General features: G+C 40.3%; 1 protein-coding gene across 3 annotated transcripts in view; it reads left to right on the plus strand.

Moving 5' to 3' along the window:
- Positions 1–1,939: 1,939 nt before the first annotated feature.
- Positions 1,940–24,152, plus strand: part of IGF2BP2 (insulin like growth factor 2 mRNA binding protein 2) — an 84,093-nt gene continuing 61,880 nt past the window's right edge. Inside the window, exons 1-2 of one of the 3 annotated variants that reach the window (XM_063306845.1) lie at positions 1,940–2,248; positions 3,632–3,692. In XM_063306845.1, coding sequence (XP_063162915.1) covers positions 2,074–2,248; positions 3,632–3,692 — 236 coding nt within the window. In that variant the 5' untranslated portion in view covers positions 1,940–2,073. Of the gene's footprint in view, positions 2,249–2,631; positions 3,045–3,631; positions 3,693–24,152 lie in introns of those variants that run through there. The other 2 variants (XM_063306846.1, XM_063306847.1) reach the window with 2 other exon arrangements.

Genomic DNA, 24,152 nt, shown 5'->3' on the forward strand with positions numbered 1-24,152 from the left:
TTATTAAGCTTTACTTAGCATACAGCATTTGGATGCCATCAACCCCAACAACTTTTTACACAGGCTTCATCAAAGAGATATCCAGAAATACTGCCTATGCATCTCCATTTCTTAAGAGTTTGTGCAGAAGGTTATACAGCACTATGCCCTGTTAACTGAGGATGCGTTGTGCAAAACCTTTGTTCTTCTGAGCACCTGGAAGATAAGAATCTTAATGAATAAGCTTCCTCCATCCAATGACTGCAAAATGACAATTTCTTCACTAAGGATTTATAGCATCTTATAGGGTCATCCAATTATTGCTATGCTGCTGTATCAGTAATGAAGTCAGACTTTATATTGCCAGAAAGACGGCTGAGTAACGCTAGAAGACTTTATAAACCCTGAAGTGGAAAAATGGCCAGTAAGGTTCAGGTTGAGAACCTCTTTTGGGGGAGATGGGCGGTGGCTAAATTTGATTAATTAATAAATAAATAAATAGTATTACCTAGCAAAGTTATTTTGCTAGAAAAAGTGGCTCTCTCAGCTAAGGAGAATTTTGACAACATGCAATAAAAAGACATTCTGACAACACTGAAAAGTGGCACAGAAATTACACATGACCATGATTGTGCCTTTACTATTACTATTTGGCTTTTTAATCATCAGACACCATAATAATACAGGTGATGGTGGAAAAGGGAAGTTTCCAACTCAGTGCCCCAAAATGCTTTATTTTGTCCCGTCGAAGTCCTCGCTAAGAGAAGTTTCAGGGTATTCACATCTAATTCACAGCAATGCTCCCTTTAATGACAGCCGTAGTTCTTCCTTTCTGGAACGGCAGCCATCCTTCTCACTGAAAACACGTCAACGGAGGGGGGGGGGGCGGCAGACCGCTTCTGCGAGTAGAGCACAGGCCGGGGCTACGCAAATACGGACGAAATAAGATGAGCTTGAGTCCTTATTCCAGGACACGGTTCACCTACACCCTTTATGCTGAGAATGTACCGCGATTTCAACCCAATTGATTTCCAGCCGAACAGACGGTGCTCAGTCAGGGTGGCATCGAGCATCAAGCGGGGCATCTCAGAGTTTCCATCGGGCCGAGCAGCAGGAAGTGGCTGGCCAGAAGGTTTGAGAAGTTCGCTAGCAAGACAGCTATTCCTCCTCGCCTCTTCTGATAGGCTAATCCTGGTTGGAGAAACATGAAATGCCCATCAAACCAACCCAGCAGAAAAGCGGAGACTTGTTGGAAAAGTTGCGAACCGCGGTCGAAATGATAGACAGAAAAACCTCCCGGGCAGTTTCTCTCCCAGGTAAGCATTCAGGCGCTTGAAAACGTGCTCGCCATAGAGGAGAGTAAAGGAAATCTCGAGGTTCGCCGATCCCAGCGCACGCGCCATAAAAAGTTGCCCAGAAAAACGCCGCCCTTCGCTGTTTTATATCCTCCGGTCGTCGGCGATCCGCTACGACAGCGCTCCGTCCACCACGCAGCTAGAGGTCCAGAGCCATCAGTTTCAGGCATCCGGTCGCGCGGTCCTTCGTGTGGGACAAGGCTTCCTGACGCATGTGCGATTGTCCAAGAGTTACTGCCCCCCAAAAAAAATTATCGAGAAAAGAGTTCACACGTGAGCTTAGGAAGACCCATCCGGCGCAGAGTCGGCACGAGGTAAATCCCAAAGAAGCACGTGGCTACGCGTTTCTGGCAAAGAGGAAAGAGGGTAGGTGGGGCTTGCTTGGCCCTGGCGCCGCTCGTCCATTTCTCCGTCCGTGTCCCGGCCAGGTCTGTGCAGGACAACCGCTGCCCCAACCGCCGCCCCCTGTCTGTCCCGGGCGGGAGAGGCGGGACTGAGGACCCGGGGAGCTGGAGGGAGGGCTTGTGCGGGGCTGGGCTGGGCTCCGCCTGTTCGCTTACTCGCTGCCCGCCCGGCTGCGGGGCGCTGTTGCAAGCAGCTAGAGGAGCGGCTGGGCTGGGTTGGGCCGGCCGACGGGGAGGTGCTGGGTCTTGAGCTCTACTAGGTGGGTGGGTGGTAGGAAAGCAGGAGGGGGCGGCCTTGGCTTCCCTCCGACTCTCCCCCTCCCGATAGGCGGACGATGAAGAAGCTATACATCGGCAACCTGAGCCCGGCCGTGACTGCCGAGGAGCTCCGGCAGCTCTTCGGGGACAGGAAGTTGCCCCTCACCGGGCAGGTCCTGCTCAAGTCCGGCTACGCTTTCGTGGACTACCCGGACCAGAACTGGGCCATCCGCGCCATCGAAACTCTCTCCGGTAAGTCAGGAAGCGCGGCGCTCATGACTAACCAGAGGGCGCGCGGAGATACCTCTTTGCCCTGACCTCCCCCCCCGGCTGGCTCCTGGCCACTTTTCCGCCTTCTGTCTGGATGGACGAGGCCCCTTGGAGCCGGCGGGGCAGCGAGTGTGTCGGGGAGAGTCGCGTTGACGCGGGGGTGGGGGAGTGCCCCCTTTTTACTCAGCTCCCCCGCGAGAGACGGGGGGAGGGGACCCGGTGCCCCCCTCCTGACCGAACCGAAGCGATCCTCGTTGCCTCTCAGAGGGTGGTGCTGCTCCCAGAGCCTGTGAGCCGGTGCCCGCGCCTGGGCGCCCTTTCCCGTTCGCCCTGAGTGCGCTGCGCTTCAGCAAGCGGCCCGGCGGGCGAGGGAGGGATTTTTCGCTGATTTTTTTCTCCGATTTTATTGAGCGGCTCCCGAGTGCGGGGGACCGCTCCCTTTCGTTCTGCCGGCACCCGCTAGATCTGGGGCACCTTTCTACGAGGTGCCTTGTCCCAACTTGCCGGGAGCCCGGAGCAAAGAGCCCAAAATCTGCCTGGGGGCCCGGAGTGACGCGCAGCCCTGAGGCCGGCCAGTCACACCGGGGACGAGCCGAGCCACGGCTTGAATTGACGGAGAGGGACGTTTGGGCCAGCCCCAGGAGGCAGACCGTCCATCGGGATTCAGCAGGCCGGCCTGGAGCCGCTACGGAGAACCAGTTGGAGTAGAGTTGGCCCTTCGCTCACACGCGCACCTCGGTCGTTTCTTTCCGGAGGCTGAACGTTAGCCGGAGCTCAGGTCGGGCGAGCCCAGCTGGTTGAAGCACCAGCCCTTTAATGTGGCAATTTGTCTGCTGACTCCTCGGTCGTTTGCTGGCGGTCCTAGGAATAGTTTGGGGAGAAGAATTCTACTGAATGGGCGGGGGTGCGCGCGCGCGCCTAGCGGAGCGGGCTCAAATCCTTTTGGACTGAACCGCGGTGCTGGCGCTAGAGTTCGTGCGAACGGTCCCAGTAGTAGATCCTGATGGGCAGAAGGACCTATTCTCTCCTCCCTGCCGCCCCTCTGTCATATGTTTCCACGGGCATGGGATGAAGTAGTTTCTTTGGCAAAATAGTCACTTGAGGAAACAAAGGCACCCCACCCCCACCCCCACCCCCACCCCAGCATGCCTGAAATGCTTTCAAAGCCCATTTCTGCTTAAGGGAGTTTTCACCCCCAAATGGTGACTGTTTGCTATTTTTCCCATCAGATTTCTTTCATTTTCCATTCTCTACCATCAACTCTGGGTAATCAAAAAATGAGATAGCTGCAGTGAGTTCCAGCAGAGTTTGGATGCTGAGCAAACAGGACACTTGGAAACTGATTATTTTATTTTTACTTTGAAGGTAAAGCAGAGTTGCATGGCAAAGTTATGGAAGTGGATTATTCAGTCCCCAAAAAGCTAAGGTAAAATATCTGTTCTTCCTGTTATTACAATGTATTAGTAAGCTGGAGAAAAAGAGGCAGAGAAAAATTGCATCACTGAAGTTTAAACTGCAGTACTGACCATACTTTAATAGTCACATTTTTGCTTTTGTTGTCTGAGAATTGTTTTGCTTTCTTTTTTGGAAATCATGAGTGTTTCCTCCTGTATCAGTGTGGTTGTGACATACAATTTTCTATAAACCTGTTCGTTCCTTTTAAAAGTCATGATGCTATAACACAAATTTTCCTGTTATATTAAAACAACCTTTTTAGGGATGCTCAACTGAGACCTAATTGATTTTCCACAGGGATGGGGAGTAGGACTTTAAGTCATATAAGTTTTTCAGTGCCGGTCAGCCAGAAGTAAAGATATGACCAGATACAGAGATATGCAGCCTCTTAGCTCGTGTTCTGAATAAAAGAAATATAATAAAAACAACCATGGCTGAAGATGATGGGAATTGTAATTCAGCATATCTGGGGGAAGTGGTGCTCAAAGCTACTTCATTGCTTCCAAGCCTCCACTACCTGGGAAATCTTTGTAGCTAAAAGCATCTTTTACGTGACCTGTATAAACCATGTCTTACTTGCTGTGCTTTTTCAAAGAGCAGTAGTAATCAGTGGCAGAAGTGTTAGTTACAGGGGGTGGTAGTGCTGTTTTCTAATTAGCTATTCTGGTTTTGCTATATTCTAGGTTGGCATGATGTTTTCACTATTCTAAGTAATGCATATTAAAAAAAAAGTTGTATTTTTGATTAGAAGGCAGTGAAATTGCAATGTTTTTAAACTATAGTTTTCTATGTATTTTATTGATATAGGTAGATAAACAACTTGTTTTATCATCAAAGCTGTCTACACAGTTTTGAAATGCTTTCAGATTCAAAAGTTCTGCTCCAGTTTATTTCCAGATTTCTAAAACAGTGCAGTGGATGAACAGTGTTACTGGTCTTTTTACTTCTTTTAATTGTGTGTGTATTTCTTAAAATTGTAAGTTTTGTGCCAGTCCCTCTATAGCAAATTGGAAAACTGGCTGTGCCATTATTGCTCTGGAAAACTCTGCCTTTATATGTGCTTTGTAATGAAATAAGTACAGTTTCTTTGCATCTGGGAGTGTCTAATGATTCCCCATTTTCTGAAGACCTTAGAAGATTCTTCACTCCTTTAGAGGACACCATACATTCCAACAGTATTTTTGAGGTTCTGTTTAAGAAAAAGTTTCAAAGTATTTAAAAACTGAACATTAAAATTTAAATTCCAAAAAAAGTGGAGTGCATGAATGTGGTTTTTAAAGAAAATCTTAAATCTAAATATAGTACAAAACATCGATTTCTAAAATACTTGTGTAAATGTGAGGTTTTTTTCTTTGTTTCCAAGTGTAATCATCAAGTCATGAGCATATAATTTGTGTGATATGATTCAGAACTTATCTGTTAATCACTGTGGCATTTCTAGAATATGTCTAAAATATTAGAACTTTTGTGTTAAAATCCTTACTCTTGTGTCTCTTGATATGATCCTAGCCTTTGTAATTACTTTTGTGAAATAAGTTCAAAAAGTTAGTATAGTTTTATGCACACTCTCACAAAAGTAAGTTTCACTGTATTTACTAGAACTAACACTTAGGCAAGCATGAATTGGGTTTTAGATTTAGTTGAAACATTTGTTACTACTTTTGAATACAGAAATAACATGTTTGATGCTATATGCTCAGATTATAGCATTTGCTGTATTAGTAATTCAGTGTGCCAGGATTGATATTTTGTGTACAGTACAATAGAACATGATTGAATATAGCCAATTTGGTGCAAATGTTTTGAATTATATGATTAGAAACATTGCATCCAATTATGTGAATATTTTTATGCGCTAGCATGTGCTTCAAAATGGTACAGTACAAAAGTATCATGAGAATTAGAGAATCAAAGAGTCCAAGAGTTTCATGTCGATCTGTTTGGAAGAAAGCTTGATGCTGTGAGGAAAAATAAATTAATGATTTTGTCTGGTTTTATGTCCTTTATGCGGTGTTTAAAATCCTCATAATTCATTCTCAGCCGTTGCCCCCAAATTGTAATCATTTTCAATTACTTTGTTTTTAATTACTCCATGAAGAATTATCATCTTCCATGTAAGCATGCAGTTATAAAAGTGGTGTCTTTGCCTAAACTTTAAAAAATGACTTTTTTTCAATGTTTCAAAATTGAATAGGATCTATATCTTTCAATAGGAATATTATGCTTTTGAGTTTAGTTGGAAGTTCAGAAGTCCTTGGAGTTTGCATTAAAGTTCATTAAATGCTCAAAATCCAAACAAGCATCCTTTGCTTAAGACATTTTTAGATGATTGCAAGTTGATTGCAACTATTTTGATCAGATGCAAATATTGTCAAATTTAACGAGGTTAGAAATATTATATTCTTAAATAATAGATTACTTTCACACTGTGAAAGTTAATATAAATTGATGGTTTTAAACAAATAAAGATGAATTTTGTAATCAGGGTTTATTTTAACATTGCTGATATTTAGGTAGGTATGGCATGACAGTGTAAACTTTACCGTTTTTTGTATTCAGCTTGATTGTTTAAAATATGACTTGAGAAAGTTTTGAAATAAAAGTGATGTGTATTGCAGTGCTATCTGGAAATCATTTGAGATCCCATATTCTGTAATTAAATTAAGTGCCCACCACAGTGCACACTGAAAACTAAAGTCTTACTTAATTTTTAATGAGCCTGAAATATTCAACATTTTTGTTTAGATACATATTCCATTAAAAACAGAAACTAACAGGTATCTTATAGTCAAACATATGTATTGGATACAAGACAGTTTTAAGTTAGAGTACATTCAAGCAGATTATCTGTCAAAGCAAATGGGTTTTGATCAGCATTGCTTATTTCACAATACAGTACCATAACTAGTCTTTTAGATGCCACATGACCCACTTCCCCCACAGCTGCCCTCTGCAATTAAAATCAATGTTGTATATTTCCCGTTCAACACATGTAGGATCTGCAACTCAGCATAATGTACATGTATGTATTGTATTAAGTGGATTCTGAAGGGAAGTCCTACAGTGTATCATTTTTCCTGGTGTTGTAGGTACAAATTAAGTTTGACTGTTCTCTTTCCTATTTTTTTCTTAACTTTGGCCTTGCTTTTTTATAAAAATCAGCTAAGTTTTGAAAATGGTGACAGCCACATGGCAATAAGGGGGTAGGGTCAAACAGCCAGAGGTACTTGGAGACCGAAGACCATACCATTCATAAATTAAAAATCACAAATTTTCTGTCTTGTAGTTTGAACAATGCTTTAGAAAAATATATTCATGTTTTTGTCTTCTGTATATATTACATTGTGGAGAAGGCAAATAGCATATATCAATTCTCCATATCTGTTTTAAAATAAAATGAAGCAGAACATTTGATTAGGTAAATAAATAATTAGTTCAGTAATTTAATTTAATTTAATTCTTTATGAATTAAAATCTGTGTGTGTAGAATAATTATTGGAATGGGACAATGTGTTCAGTTGTATTGTGCTACTAATTTTGATTTTAATCTCACACTTCTTATGGAAACTCCAGTAATATATCCTGAATTCCTACAGGATGCAACTATAATGGGTTTTTTTTGTAAAAAAACTAAAATGTATGTATTTTAAAAAGACTTTCAACATGGAAAAATATCACAAAATATAAGAAATAACTGATATAATATGTAAAAACTTAATGAATTGTTTATTTTTAAAATAATATTAAAAATAAGAGGATGGGTTTATAGTCTCTATCCTAAGAAGCCATCATATATAATTGAATAAATAGTATTTGAAAGAGATTTAGTCATATTTGGTTTCTAGTTAATTTGTATGACAGGGAAAATACCTTAAATGAATTATAAAAGAAAATAATACTAATATTTTTTGTTCTCTTAAAAGATTCTCCCAAATCTTCTAATTTTCCACACAAAGAGAAAAAGTAATGTCTATGTAAAACATAACATGTTAATTACTAAAAAAAACTTTTTGTGGCATGCTTGTGTGTGCTGGGAATGTGAAACAGTTCTTCAACAGATGAGGGCAGGAGTTAGGACCATTAACTGATCTTAACATTATGGATTTTCTTGTATTCTTAAAATATTTAAGACAATAGACTTCATTTTGTTAATATAAACTATTATTTCATAACTTACCTCTTCATCTTTTCAGATATGGTGTAATATTTTTTAAATTAGTTAGTTCCCATTTAATTTATTTTGCATTTAAAATAAATCACCAGAAATATTTTTAGTACTTTCAAAGAAATACAGCAGGGTAGTTATGCTGTATTAGACAAAATTGAAGTTATTCTTTAAAAGGGAAATATAAATATATTATAACAACTTCTGTTTAATAATTATTGAATCTACTACCATTCCTATCTATCATATGATTAAAAAAATATTAAATTGGTTCCTCAGTAATCACTGGAGTGATTCATCTAGATTTTGTTGTCTCCATGAGTCACTTTCATAGTAGTTTCTGGATGAAAAGAATTGCATGTTAAATGAACCTGAGAGATCTGGAGAGATTCAGAAAGTTGTGATAGAAACAGTTGCTGAATATTGGATCAAAGGGTAGAGAGACATGAAGAGTTACTAATGAGGAACATAAAGAGAAGCCATATTTTAAACTGATTCTGTGATACAAAAGGTCACAAAATATTTAGTTTGCATGGTTATATTATCAGGATTGTAAACCATGATGCCCCTGATCTTTGGCTTTTTATATGCAAGGTAAGTGAAGAAGCAGTAATAAATAAAAGTGTTAGAATGAACAAGTTAGTGGTTTTAAAATGATTATTTTCCCACAATTCCCTCTCCCATGCTGTGGGAATTATGGAAAAGAGTGGGTCCACTTGTGTTAGGTAATACCTTAATTGAAAAAATTGTGGAATGAAATGATTTTTTTCTAATATTTATTTCTAATAAAGAGTTGCTGAAGATACTGAGAATGACAGCATTATTTATATACTGTTTTAAATGTGACATATGTAACTTGTTACAGACTTAGAAGTACCAGTTAACGTATATGAATTCTTCATTTTCTGTGCCTGACTTTTGAGCTTAGAAGATACACTTGATATGCCTTCTAAGGTTATAAATCACTATAAGGAGTGTTTTTCAGAAATGTTAGGTTTGCTGTATAAAAATATTCATAACAATCTTAAAGGCATTAGACTCCCTCTGATTAATTCACTCATGTCTCAGTAAAGATGGAAAGAAACTTTTTCTTTCTGGATGGAGCTGCAACCAGATGATAGAAGCTGTCTCTGTGTATAGATAGCCTGTAGTAGAAAGAAAAAGAAGTCACCAGGAATGGTTTCCTTTATTTAATTAATTGGCATATATTTGAAACTAAAAGTCAGTTTACTGACTGTAGAGCTGAAAAAAATGAAACAAGGGAAAGGAAAACTAGGAATGTAGAGAAAAAACAAAGAAAGTAAAGGTTGCCTACAAATTGGGGGAGAGAAAGGACCATGTTTTTCTGTTTCAGCACGATTAAACATTTTTAGTCTAACATCTTAGATGAAGTTGAAACTGTTGATGTTCCTGAAATTAAGTAACTTATTCATGAAATGCATTTCTGCCAGTCAAAAGAAAACATACGGAAGGAAGGAATTTCTGCTTCTGCATGGGTGCAAGCTGTTTAGATTTTTTCTGGTGTAAATTGACTGTATCTAGGAGGCAAAGAGGGAGATATTTGAGATCTTATTATAGATAGTCACTTTTGTTTTAGAAACATCTGTTATCTGGATTTTGGTGAATTGGGGTCCTGCTTTTCAATGTCCTGTGTTCCTTTTTTGCATGTACCTGTAATCTACTGCTGGTGGAGTTTCTTATTTTATAAAAGAATGATTGTGTAGGTGACAGATGACACAATATTTGTATATCCCAATTACTCCTGTAAGCATCTATAACGGAAGCAACAGGATTTTGTTTTGTTTTTTACTAATTCAAGGCTGAATTTTCTAAAAAGAAAAACGATGCTATCTGAAGTGTAATATAATTTAAGGTAGGTTTAAGGTAGGTTCTCAGCAGGTTTGTCAGCAGGCAGCAGAAACTTACTGGAATTCTACTCTTTCTCCATCTTCTTGTGACTGACATTGAAGTGATGTGTTATTCATACTATCTTAATATGCTCTTGCCTACAGCTTTCCTATTTTATATAAATCTGGCTCACCCCGAAAAAGATCAAGGACTTGCACTGATCTCTATGACTCAGACTGAACTCATGCCCTCCAGTCAAACTTTAGCCTGTCCTTTGCCTGAGTTTATGAAAGTGACCCAGTCTTTTATCTGAAATTCCCTCTCTTGTCTTTCCCTTTGACATCATATCTTTTTCATTGGCAATCACCCTTGTAATATTGCTCTCTTTGAGGATTTAAGTGGCATGACTCAGGTTTGTCCAGAATCATGAGACTGCTTTGCTCATTACATTTCATTGTAATCTACTTGGGGTACTTATTGTTCATTAATCTGTAAGAAATCATGCTAGCCTTTTCTTTGAAAGTATGCAGACTATCCACAGAAGGCTTTCAAATGTAAATCAAATGCCATATCATTTTCCAAATGCTAAAGTTTGGCTCTGGGTGCTGATAAATTTCACAGTTTGTTATTCAAGTGTGAATTATTCATTCAGCCATACTTCTGATCTTGGGCAATCTAAATCTGGTCAGCAGCAAAGCATACCTAGGGATGAATTAAAATTGAATACTTCATCAAAAACCAGTTACACTGAAAAGTCTCACAACCTTACTCTTCCAATCCTCTGGTGATTGAATCAAAAAGGATTTAAAATATTTGCCTATCTAAATTCCTTTATTTGCCCTCAGGACATTATCTCCCTCACATATAAGATTGTTGTTGTTTACTCGTTTAGTCGCTTCCGACTCTTCGTGACTTCATGGACCAGCCCACGCCAGAGCTTCCTGTCGGTCGTCAACACCCCCAGCTCCCCCAGGGACGAGTCCGTCACCTCTAGAATATCATCCATCCATCTTGCCCTTGGTCGGCCCCTCTTCCTTTTGCCTTCCACTCTCCCTAGCATCAGCATCTTCTCCAGGGTGTCCTGTCTTCTCATTATGTGGCCAAAGTATTTCAGTCTTGCCTTTAATATCATTCCCTCAAGTGAGCAGTCTGGCTTTATTTCCTGGAGGATGGACTGGTTTGATCTTCTTGCAGTCCAAGGCACTCTCAGAATTTTCCTCCAACACCACAGTTCCAAAGCATTGATCTTCCTTCGCTCAGCCTTCCTTATGGTCCAGCTCTCGCAGCCATATGTTACTACGGGGAACACCATTGCTTTAACTATGCGGACCTTTGTTGTCAGTGTGATGTCTCTGCTCTTAACTATTTTATCAAGATTTGTCATTGCTCTTCTCCCAAGGATTAAGCGTCTTCTGATTTCCTGACTGCAGTCAGCATCTGCAGTAATTGTCATGAGTACTGATGGCGAGCAGGAGGGGGCCTCTATCCAGGGAGGAGAACGCATGCGTAGTACTGAGGAATTAAGCAGCCATTCAAAGAGACACAGATCAGACCCGCCTTAACTTTCAGGGTTTATCTGTCTAGGTTTTTCCCACGCTTCTTCAGTTGGTTACGATTCTGTTTAATGTAGCAGTAATAAACACTAGAGACCTACTCCTCATCTCAGCGTGATTTCTGACGGTTAGGACAGTAATCTTCGCACCTAGAAATACGAAGTCTTTCACTGCTTCTACATTTTCTCCCTCTATTTGCCAGTTATCAATCAAGCTGGTTGCCATAACCTTGGTTTTTTTCAGGTTTAGCTGCAAGCCAGCTTTTGCACTTTCTTCTTTCACCTTCATCATAAGGCTCCTCAGTTGCTCTCCGCTTTCAGCCATCAAAGTGGTATCATCTGCATATCTGAGATTGTTAATGTTTCTTCCAGCGATTTTAATGCCAGCCTTGGATTCCTCAAGCCCAGCATGTCGCATGATGTGTTCTGCGTACACGTTGAACAGGTAGGGTGAGAGTATATAGCCCTGCTGTACTCCTTTCCCAATCTTAAACCAGTCCGTTGTTCCGTGGTCTGTTCTTACTGTTGCTACTCGGTCGTTATACAGATTCTTCAGGAGGCAGACAAGATGACTTGGTATCCCCATACCACTAAGAACTTGCCACAATTTGTTATGGTCCACACAGTCAAAGGCTTTAGAATAGTCAATAAAACAGAAGTAGATGTTTTTCTGAAACTCCCTGGCTTTTTCCATTATCCAGCGGATATTGGCAATTTGGTCCCTAGTTCCTCTGCCTTTTCTAAACCCAGCTTGTACATCTGGCAATTCTCGCTCCATGAATTGCTGAAGTCTACCTTGCAAGATCTTGAGCATTACCTTACTGGCATGTGAAATGAGTGCCACTGTTCGATAGTTTGAACATTCTTTAGTGTTTCCCTTTTTTGGTATGGGGATATAAGTTGATTTTTTCCAGTCTGATGGCCATTCTTGTGTTTTCCAAATTTGCTGGCATATAGCATGCATTACCTTGACAGCATCATCTTGCAAGTTTTTGAACAGTTCAGCTGGGATGCCATCGTCTCCTGCTGCCTTGTTATTAGCAATGCTTCTTAAGGCCCATTCAACCTCACTCTTCAGGATGTCTGGTTCTAGCTCACTGACCACACCGTCAAAGCTATCCCCGATATTGTTATCCTTCCTATACAGGTCTTCTGTATATTCTTGCCACCTTTTCTTGATCTCTTCTTCTTCTGTTAGGTCCTTGACATCTTTGTTTTTGATCATACCCATTTTTGCCTGGAATTTACCTCCGATGTTTCTAATTTTCTGGAAGAGGTCTCTTGTCCTTCCTATTCTATTGTCTTCTTCCACTTCCGTGCATTGCTTGTTTAAAAATAATTCCTTATCTCTTCTGGCTAACCTCTGGAATTTTGCATTTAATTGGGCATATCTCCCCCTATCACTGTTGCGTTTTGCTTTCCTTCTTTCTTGGGCTACTTCTAGTGTCTCAGCAGACAGCCATTTTGCCTTCTTGGTTTTCTCTTTCTTTGGGATGTATTTTGTTGCCACCTCCTGAACAATGTTGCGAACTTCTGTCCAGAGGTCTTCCGGGACCCTATCTACTAAGTCCGGTCCCTTAAATCTATTCTTCACCTCCACTGCATATTCCTTAGGAATATTAGTGAGCTCATATCTAGCTGATCTGTGGGTCTTCCCTAATCTCTTTAGTCTGATCCTAAATTGTGCAAGAAGAAGTTCGTGATCTGAACTACAGTCAGCTCCAGGTCTTGTTTTTACCGACTGTATAGATGTCCGCCACCTTTGGCTGCAAAGGATGTAGTCAGTCTGGTTTTGGTGTTGTCCATCTGGGGAAGTCCATGTGTAAAGCCGTCTCTTAGGTTGTTGGAAGAGAGTGTTTGTTATGCAGAGTGAGTTGTCTTGGCAGAATTCTGTCAGCCTATGTCCTGCTTCGTTTTGTTCTGCCAGTCCATGCTTACCTGTAATTCCAGGTGTCATTTGACTGCCCACCTTAGCATTCCAGTCTCCCGTGATGAAAATAACATCTCTCTTAGGCGTGTTATCCAGTAGGTGCTGCAGATCCTCATAGAACTGCTCTACTTCAGCTTCTTCAGCATCTGTGGTTGGGGCATATATTTGGATCACTGTGATGTTAGATGGCTTGCCCTGAATTCGAATTGAGATCATTCTATCGTTTTTTGGATTGTATCCAAGCACTGCTTTAGCCACTTTACTATTAATTATGAAGGCTACTCCATTTCTTCTCTGGTCCTCTTGTCCACAGTAGTAGATCTGGTGGTCATTTGATGTGAAGTGGCCCATTCCAGTCCATTTCAGTTCACTGACGCCCAGAATGTCTATCTTTAATCTTGACATCTCACCAATAACCACATCCAATTCGCCCTGGCTCATAGATCTTACATTCCAGGTTCCAATGGTGTGTTGATCCTTAGAACATCGGATTCGCCGTTCACCACCAGCACCGTCGGCCGCTAGCCATCCTTTCGACTTTGAGCTAGCTGCGTCATCACGTCTGGGGCTAGTTGAGCTCATCCTCTGTTCCTCCCCAGTAGCATTTTGACCATCTTCCGACCTGGGGGGTCTCATCTTCCGATGGTATACCGACATATCTCTGGTTGTACTGATCCATTGAGTTTTCACGGCAAGAATACCGGGGTGGGTCGCCATTATCTTCCCCAGGGATCGCATTTAGTCTGACCTCTCTGTCATGACCTTCCCGTCTTGGGTGGCCCTTCATGGTTTAGCTCATGGCATCATTGAGGTGCTCAAGCTCCAGCACCACGACAAGGTAACGATCCTTTGCTGAAGACATATAAGATTAATGTAAAATAAATGTGATCACTGCTGATTAAGAACATAAGCAGCGCCCTGCTGGATAGGACTCCTCGCCGATCTAGTCCAGCAGTCTGTTCTCACAGTGGCCAACCAACTGCACAAGGAAGCCCATTAGTTTCCCAGCAGTGACTTTCAGTGGTGGTCACACTGCCCTCAAGAGTAATAGTCATTGTTCCCCATGATTTCCATGAATTGTTCCAACCCTTTTTTGAAGCCAATCAAGCTGATAGCGAGCACCACATCTTGTAGCAAATTCCAAGGCTTGATTATGCATTGGGTAAAAACATTTCCTTTTGTCTGTCCTTATTCCAGGAATAAGGATTTCATTGGATGACACTGTTAAGTAACACATTTTGGACAAGATCATAATTTAATCAGAAGTCCTTTCCCTCTGGTCACTCCAAAAACTTAATCTCATCGTGCAATATCAGAAGATGCTTGGATCAGTGGAGAATGTTTCAGTATTGAAGCCCACACTGAGAGGTTTTCAATTAAGTATGGGTAGTTCTCGTTTAGCAACCACAATTGGGACCAGCAACTCAGTCATTAAGTGAAGTGGTTGCTAAGTGAAATCACGACTGTGCTTTTGATCTTACTTCAGCTTTTGTTTGCTTTACAGGCCTGTGAAGGTCATAAATTTGAGGATTGGTCATAAAGTTACTTTTTCATCACCAGTGTAATTGTGAACAGTTGCTAAACAAGGACTACCTGTAACTTCAGGCTCTGGATTGCCATCGCCTACCCAGCTAGTTGTTGATCCTGTCAGAAACACTGCTTCCTGTATTTGCTGACATCTGTAAGGAAACTCAGTCATATCATGAATTACACTCTTCTTAGTTTTTTCATAAAGTTAGGATCAATCCACTCTATAACCTGTCTATTAGATCAACAGAAATTGCTTTAGCATTCTTCCCTACTAGTCTGGATTCTTCTGAATCACTGAATACCAGAATCACCAGTACTAACAACCTATAATTCTGCCACCCAAACAACACTAAATCTAGTTCCAACCACTGAAAAACTGGCCTCTAAAAGAAATTTCATTTCTTGGTTAACTCCAGACGTGCACATAAACTATGCCCAAGTTTGGAAATTGGAGTGAAAATACAAAAACAATCTGACTGTTAGTAAGATGGAACCTTTCTAGCAAGTCCTTTCTCAATACTGCACTCTGTTGGAGCAGGCAAAGTGATACTACTATCACAATGCCATATCCATTCGGGCTAATTTTCTCAGTCAGCCTTTTGGCACCTTTCAATCCCTTTTTACTCCACTCCTGCTGGTAAGGAATGTTCTTCCTTACTTACACCTAATGAATTTGGTAATTAATTTGTATCCAGAATTGAAACGATCCAAGCTACAATTTCAGCATTAGGTTCTAGTACCCCTGAATTAGATAATGTTAGTCATAATTCTAATTTCAGCAGCTCCCTATGATTCATTTCCCTCCTTCATATAACAATCTCTACTTCTCCATTTTTGCCCTGCTCACTAGGCTGAGAGACTATTCTCTTTGTACTGGCAACCATCCAGGCTCCCTGAAACACCTACCTTCATCCTCTGTTGTATCTGCTGTTGGCACCTTAGACCAATATTATTGTCTCACCTGAGTTCCTTTGGTGACAATGGCACCACACTGCAATAGTTTCAGTCCTACTTGTATCTCAGTATCTTTTCTATTATGTGAAATTGTGCTATCTCCCAACCATTTTTTTTCTTGAGCAGGTGTTTTGTATGGTTAAGTGTTTGGTGCCCTGTCATTTACTTGGTCTAGTGGTTAAGGCAACAGGCTAGAAACCAGGAGACTGTGAATTCTAGTCCCACCTTAGGCATGAAAGCCAGCTGGGTGACCTTGGGCCAGTCACTCTCGCTCAGCCCAACTCACCTCACAGGGTTATTGTTGTTGTGGGGAAAATAGGAGAAGGAAGGAGTAATAGGTATATTCCCTGCCTTGAGTTATTTATAAAAATAATAAAGGCAGGATAGAAAATAAATAAATAAATAAACCTCTTCCTGAAGTCCTTCAACTTCTTTTCATTGATGACACCCATCTTCTTTCCCTATTCTGAATGACATGATGTGGACATCCCTTTCCAAGGACCTTATGGGGTCTTAGAGTAGATGTGTTTTCACCATGTCAAACTGAGGATGGACAAAACAGTTTATTATGGTTCATCAGGATCCTTCCTCCCATCCTTTTTGTCACCCTCCCCTTTCTGTTTTTAGGATTGGCAGCTGTGGGCCTTCTTGGTGGTAAGAAAGTTTCTTTAAAGTACTTCAGTAAAACCACTAAAATATTTTTCATTTCATAAATATTTGAAGGATTGATCAGTTCTCACCAACAAACAGATGAAGCATCTGTCCTCTCATATCTGGATTATTGCAGCAGCCTGCTGATTTCTCTTTCCTGTTGTTCTGTCTACCACTTGATCTGTATCTACCTTTTGATCTACTCTACTTTCACTATTTTGGACCTTTCCTGAATTACCCCTACTTCCCTCTATTCCCTACTTCCCTCGATTGCCGATCCCTACACCAGTTGGGTAGATACCAGTTTAAGTTCCTGGTGCTGACTCCTCAAACCTTGTACGCAAGCATATCCAGCTATTTCGAACATTGGCTGTACCATGGCTGATAAACAGACATAAACAAACACAAACTTGGAATTTTGAGAGCTGCTGCTAATCAAGAAGATTGTAGTGGGCTAGATAGAGTAATGGCCTGACCTACTATAAGGTAGGTTTATATGGTCATATGACAAAACTATTTGGAAAGGTTACAGGGAACAGCAAGTATTCCTGTGTGTCCTTCATTCTGACTGTGTGAAGAAAGAACTGATAGTTGTCTAAATAGATGTATGTGTTGAATACACTCTTTCCTTTTGTTTTGCAGTTTTCAACAATACACACTCATTGTATCTAGTCAAGTTGGTTTTACTAGTTTTGAAAAGAAACGATAGTGGGGCAGAAAAATATTAGGATAATGTGACAAGTAATGATTCTTCTGTTGCCCACTTTCAGCTGCTGGAAACAATTTTCCTCTGCCTTGTTCTTAGACTAGATTGGGCCACAGTGACATCCATTGAGGATTGGCAATATAAACTGATAGCTGTCTGTTTTCTCTTTACATAGGGAATGCATGATCTTCGAGAAGCTGTTAAACCATAGCTCTCATCATCATCTTGACCATGTTGTCTGTGGGGCAGATAGAACTAGAGGTCAGCAGCATCTGAAAGGCCACAGATTACTCATGTATGCCATGTTGTATCCATTCATTCCATTTACAAAGGAACCTTGAAAGGAATTAGTTGCCATGTCCCAAGTCATTCAAGATAGGAAGTCTGTTTCCTGCTCAAGAGACAAAGGATTCTTGACATTTCCTTGGAACAAGTCATATGACTTGTGGTTGCATAAGTAGATAATTTTGCTTCCTTGCACACTTAAAAATCTATCCCAGCTTCAGATTTTAAGGTGAAGAATAGTCATTGCCCTGTTGCCATATCTGACACATGACCCTTATACATTTTCAAGTTTGTCTTAGTAAGTGAAATAGACTTAACAGCCATTCTTCATTTTTAATTATCCAACTTTGGTTGATCAGCAAAAGTTGAACAACATCATCCTGGTTAAAATTTGGATGGGAGTTTACAAAAACAAAACAAAACCAGAGTGTAGGCTAGATTAGGAAATTTAAAAAAAGTTTCAGAAGAAGACAGCAGGAAATCACTTCCATATTGTATCAGGAAACTACATGAATATATCCATGCAGTCACCAGGAATTGAGTTTGACTTGACAGAGACTTTTTATTTACATTTATTTATGTTTAAGAATAAATCTGTTAAAGCCCTTTCAATTAGGAACATTAGATTTCCAGTATTATGTGATCTGACAATGGTTTTATGAATTAAGTCAGCTGCTACTATACATGCTGGGCACAAAGGTAGCACTGTGAAACTTTTAATAGTGAATAAGAACATGTTGAAGAGGTGGGTAAGAGCAAAGAGTTTATTAGCCTTTAGAGCCTTTGAGCTCAGAAAGACATTACAGTTCAACTTCATACTGATTAACTAGTAAATACTATGAAGAGTCATTTTGTTGTGTAGCAATAGCTGAGAAAATTTATATTCTCCTTTATTCCTTCTCCCAAGAGAGGTAAGATTATATAAACTCTGAAAGTTCAGTGTCAGTCCAGAGCTATTCTTAAAGGTAATTACTTGATGCAGGATTTTGATAGAAATATTGAATTCTGAACACTGCTGAAGTATTCTTCCCTGGCATGCCAGCAAAAATGAACAAAGAGGGAACAAGTTGAACCTGAATGAATGATTTTTTTTCTCCATTTTTATTCTTTAAAAGAATGGGATTGTAAACTGTGTTGTTGATAGAAAGCTCATACATCATGCTAAGCCTTAATATGTTTTTTGCTTTACTTTGTTTGAATGAGCTATTATTGTCTGTAAACCATGGCTTCTGGCTTTGTGTCTTCCATATTCAGTCATTTGTGTTTTTTTCAATAAACTATGGCTAAATTATAGCTTACCACAGTGTGTGAATCCAGACTCTTGGAAATAAGGTACATGTGGAAATATCCCTGGAGTACTGAATTGCCCCAATGGGGTACCTTCCAAATAGGGTGTTCATGCTGATTTTTGAAGGCTGCCTTGGAGCTCCCAGCACAGTACAGGAATGATGAGAGCACCAAATTGTATTCCAGGCTGTCACTACTTGAATCACTCCAGAATCTCCATGCTCGTGAGAAATTTTGGGAGTTGCATTATCTGCACCTCCACAGGACACCAGGTTGGGGAAGTCATGGCCTTGCAGATCTTGAGAACATTCCTGCATTCTAGTGTATTAATATCACTGAACCCATTGAGTGGAATGGTTTCTTTCACTAGTGCCAAATGCATTTTTGAAGCCTGCTTTGCTGAATCCATTTTACAATTCAACTTGAGGATTATGGAGTTCTGAATTCCAGCAAAAGTTTTGGAATAAGCTGCAGTTCTGTTTACCTGAAAAAAACATTTGTAGGGATTACCAAGCAACTTTTATTATGTTTGGGAAGTGGTGGCATGCAAAAGACATTGTTACATTAGACCCCAAAAGGGGAAGTAAGAATGTTCAGCTGGAAATAGGAAAAGGACTTAGGCTGTCACAAAAGAAAGTAAATGAAAAAACCCCCACTTATTTAGAAGAATATGGTCAAAAAGAAGATAGTGTATTTTCACTGTATATCCAGTATATATACGGACACTTAAGAAACACTTGGAATGAAGCACATCAAATATATTCTAGTACATGCTTATTTGCTGATATTTTTAGCACCCTCACAAAGCTGAATTTAAGATTCCTTTAAGTGCAGTTTAGTTGATACGAGAGATTCCGGTTGACCAGCTTGCTAAAAACAGGGCTCACACATCAATGCAGTTTTCAAATAGCAGAATACCATCAACTTAAACACTTAAAACATGCACTCTCTTCTGCAACTTAATTTTTTCCAAACCAGCCAAATGGTATGATCTAATTCCCAGCACACAGAATTTTCCCAGCAAATATCTGCCATCAGCGAGGAAATACCTTTTATGACATGTATGTTCAACATACACCAATAACCAGGATATCCAGTACAGGTAATTAGGTAAAGGTTATTAAATAAATCTAGCAACAATGACTCTCTGGCTTCTAAATAATATGCACAGTGCTAATTTCTTCTATGAACTTTGTCTGTAAATGTCTGGGTTTCAGTCTTCTCTCATAACTGTGATAAGCGTCTGTATGACCTAAAAGCAGACCTTCCCACCATGCAGGTTGATACTCTAAACGTAAACTTAATGGCAGAGAGCAACAGAGAAGGAGAGAACAGGGAGCACAGTAACACGTGGTAGAACCAGGGAAAATTGCCCAGCTCATCATATTGAGATGATGTACTTCTTAACGTTGAAGCATTTAGCCTTTGTTCCACATTGCTCCATTACTTTATTATTGTTTAAAAGGGAAGCCCCAGTTTGTGGAATGAGTAAATTAAATCATTGTATTGTTGCAATGTGTAAGATATAAGAATTCCTCTCTTCTTTTGGCTTCCCTGTAAAAGTGTATAGTAATGGAAATGGCTTGAAGAGGTGTTAACAGGGCTAGGAGCATTTTTTCCAATATTAGAATTTTTCTTCAAGTGTTTAAGTTCTACAAGGTCAGGGATTCTCAGTGTTTGCTTGCAGTGTATTTTGAAACTTTCCCAGGGGAATCCTTGATCTTGAAGCAGTGCAACCACTGATGTTCAGGACACGAGGTAATGCTAAATTGTGAACCAAATGTCTTATTTCCTTCCTATTGGCAGCTTTGGCAGCCATCTAGAAACTGAATTTCAAGGCATGGGATTCCCCCCCCCCCATGAATCTTTCTGACAGCATGTAGCATGAGGCTATTGGGGGGGGGGGTTGTGTTGAATAAACTGCATTTGATATATGAGTGGGCCAGAGATAACAGGCAGGTCTGGGAGACTGACTGGAATGTTGTTTCAACATTTAATCCAGAGAAACCAAGCACGTTATATGATACTACATATTGGACTGACCTTTGTTGGCATCCATGGAGTTCTTTGTGCAGAAATGGGTAAGAGGAATTTAAGCTTAAATACTGAGGCCTGGTGTGTGACAGAAAACATTCACAATCTGTGGAATCTGTGGTCCTCCAAAGTTGCTGATCTGTAGTTTCCAGCAGCCCCAGGCAGTATGGCCAATGATGAGGAATGTTGAGAGCTGTGTTGTTTATTCATTTAGTCACTTCCGACTCTTCGTGACTTCATGGACCAGCCCACGCCAGAGCTTCCTGTCGGTCGTCAACACCCCCAGCTCCCCCAGGGACAAATCCATCACCTCTAGAATATCATCTATCCACCTTGCCCTTGGTCGGCCCCTCTTCCTTTTGCCTTCCACTCTCCCTAGCATCAGCATCTTCTCCAGGGTATTGCTTGTTTAAAAATAATTCCTTATCTCTTCTGGCTAACCTCTGGAATTTTGCATTTAATTGTGCAAGAAGAAGTTCATGATCTGAACTACAGTCAGCTCCAGGTCTTGTTTTTACCGACTGTATAGATGTCCGCCACCTTTGGCTGCAAAGGATGTAGTCAATCTGATTTCGGTGTTGTCCATCTGGGGAAGTCCATGTATAAAGCCGTCTCTTAGGTTGTTGGAAGAGAGTGTTTGTTATGCAGAGTGAGTTGTCTTGGCAAAATTCTATCAGCCTGTGTCCTGCTTCGTTTTGTTCTGCCAGGCCATACTTACCTGTAATTCGAGTTGTCATTTGACTGCCCACCTTAGCATTCCAGTCTCCCGTGATGAAAATAACATCTCTTTTAGGCGTGTTGTCCAGTAGGTGCTGCAGATCCTCATAGAACTGCTCTACTTCAGCTTCTTCAGCATTTGTGGTTGGGGCGTATATTTGGATCACTGTGATGTTAGATGGAGCTGTAGTTCAGCAATATTTGGAGGGCAAGATCCCACTCCTCCTCTGGGGTCACCCAATCCATTAAGGAGGGGGATTATATGATGAGGGGACAGATGGTTCCATGACAACAGTAGGCATTTCTGGTCATATGTATTTTTCCTGCTCTGACTGTTCATGTTCATATGTTCATATTAAGGCATGCCCAAATTACATGGAAAACTCCAAGTATAATCTGTCTCCCCAGATTTCAGATTCCAAGTCCAAGAAATCTAACCTTTGCTCTCAAAAAATATTGTGTACGTTGGGCAGGCTATATACTTTGCAAATTCAAGATGGCAAGTTCAGATTCTTTTAGATCAGGCTATTTGTCTATCCAACCTGAAATTGTCTAGTCTGCCTGAGGATGGATTAGACAATACTAGGCTAGATAGACAAGTAAGTAGTCTGATCTAATAGAAGGCCAAAAAAAAATTATTATTTATAGTAAATATACATAGAGAGTGTATTGGGATCTGAGCCTCAAAAGCCAAATCACATATTTTCCGACAAAATACCACTTTACAGAAAGCGAAACAGGGAGGTTGAGAGAAACAAGAATGTGATTATACAAATACACAAACACACACACTTGCACATACAGACCCAGGCAAAAACATGTAATTTAAAAAAGAAAAGAAAAAAAAAGCCCTCTCCATTTAACACCTACAGTATGCACATACTGTAGAGCATAGGAACTTCAACTGGTCCACCCCTCTGGATCCTAAGACACTTAACTGTCTGCTATTTCCAGTTTGTTTGTTTGTTTTTCTGGACTGGTCACACTTTAATATGAAAACAGGTTTTAGCATTCTTCTCTGAGAAACTTCTAAGTTGTAGAGACATTCTTTGACATAAGAAAGGTGCTGAGAAGGCTGGTTCTTTGCTTTGTAACATCCTGGACTTAAAGCTCAGGACTGATGCATTGTGGCACCTCACTTAATATTTCTTTCTAGTTTCATGAGGAACCTACTTATCCAGTATTGACTGGAAGTTCATGTTATTAATAATATTTCTTCTGTATAGTGTTAACAGTTGACTTGATGGCAGAACCAGCATCTAATGCTGCTGCAGACTATGGTTCTAGATTTTTATAAGTAGATGATGTAGATTCTCTGTGAGCATGTATAGAGGCCTAACACTCAAGGCCTGGGAGGTGGAGTTTTAAATTTCTAGATTATGAATCTCTGTCCAGCAAGTCTGAATAGATATCACTTCACTGTACATAAGGCTTGGCTATGGGTAATAATTTTATGGAAGCCATAAGCATGTAAGTACATGCAGTAGTCAGTAGATTTCCAGTATAAGGTTGTGCTTATTTGTCAGTTATGTAGTTGCACTGTTGTGTCACGTGTATCTCTTGCAGGCTTTTGTTGAAGTTGCAGTGCAAGTTACTACAATCTTGATGGAACTTCACAGGGCCTTTGCCATTCACCCGGATAATAAAGATGTCATCAATGTTCTTCAAGTAGTGAAAAGAGCTTTTGGAACCAGAACTGAGAGAATATTGTTAGCTGACTAATTATTGTTCCAAGCCACCACAAAGATGTTAGTGTATTATGGGGATATGTGAGTTCCTGTGGCAATGCCACTGATGTAGAGATGTACATGCAGTCCAAAGCTGAAATAGTTCTGACTGGGTAAATGTGATATGGCAGAGTTTGATGGCTCTGTATAGTATAACTATTTACTGTATTTTAGGTGTTTTATATTTCATCTGTATATAGGATGTTGGTATAAAGAACCTCAGTGCAATTGATATTCAGGATGGTGTTTTCTGGAAAATTGACAATGGATATTACTTTTTGCAAAAAGTCAGTGGTATTCTATATATGTCTTGGAGTACTGATGTCGTAAGACTGAAGAATGGATTCTATGTAACTAGATACCCACGCTTCTTTCCAGAAGCCAGTGTTACATACAGCTTTGCTTAGGGACAGAACCAAAAAGAGATGCAAGTAAGTCTGGATTTTATCTCCAATTTTCTATCACTCTAAAAATCGAGGGGAAAAAAAATCAATGGAATTGTTTGTACTGTTGAATACTCTACATTGCCTTGATGTCTCAGTTAAAGGGTAGCATAGAAATGGTGAGACATAAATGCAGTGACTGAATTAAGTGTTGAATAAGGTATAAAAATGTTGGCTACTGGTCTTTAAAAGAGATGGGCCTGGTGAAGAAAAGAAGGTGTAGAGCAGTGCTGCTGATTGTACAACCTCCCAGTTTGTGTCCCACTTGATGACTTTTTAGCTGATTTAGTTCCTTTGCTTCCACTGCATTTCAGTGAAAATTAGCTTACATGTTCTCTGATATCAACTTTGTTGTCCTATGTGGAGATAGGTTTTAGAGAGTTTTCCTTTTCAGATGTCAGGGCTTTACTCCATTCATTGGAAGAATTTGTAGATAGCAGCTGGCTCCAGATTCTGGCATCCATGCCTTTAGCCATGTCGGCAGTGTGTGTATGTACTTTTTCAAGGCTCCTCATTGTCTAGAGTCTATGACTCTGTTTATGGTTGCCTATGCAGGTATAACTGTAACTATGTTTTTCAGTGCATGGTACCAGCCCTGTGTT

This window comes from Candoia aspera, chromosome 6 (genome assembly GCF_035149785.1).
Source record: "Candoia aspera isolate rCanAsp1 chromosome 6, rCanAsp1.hap2, whole genome shotgun sequence".
Classification (NCBI taxonomy): Eukaryota; Metazoa; Chordata; class Lepidosauria; order Squamata; family Boidae; genus Candoia; species Candoia aspera.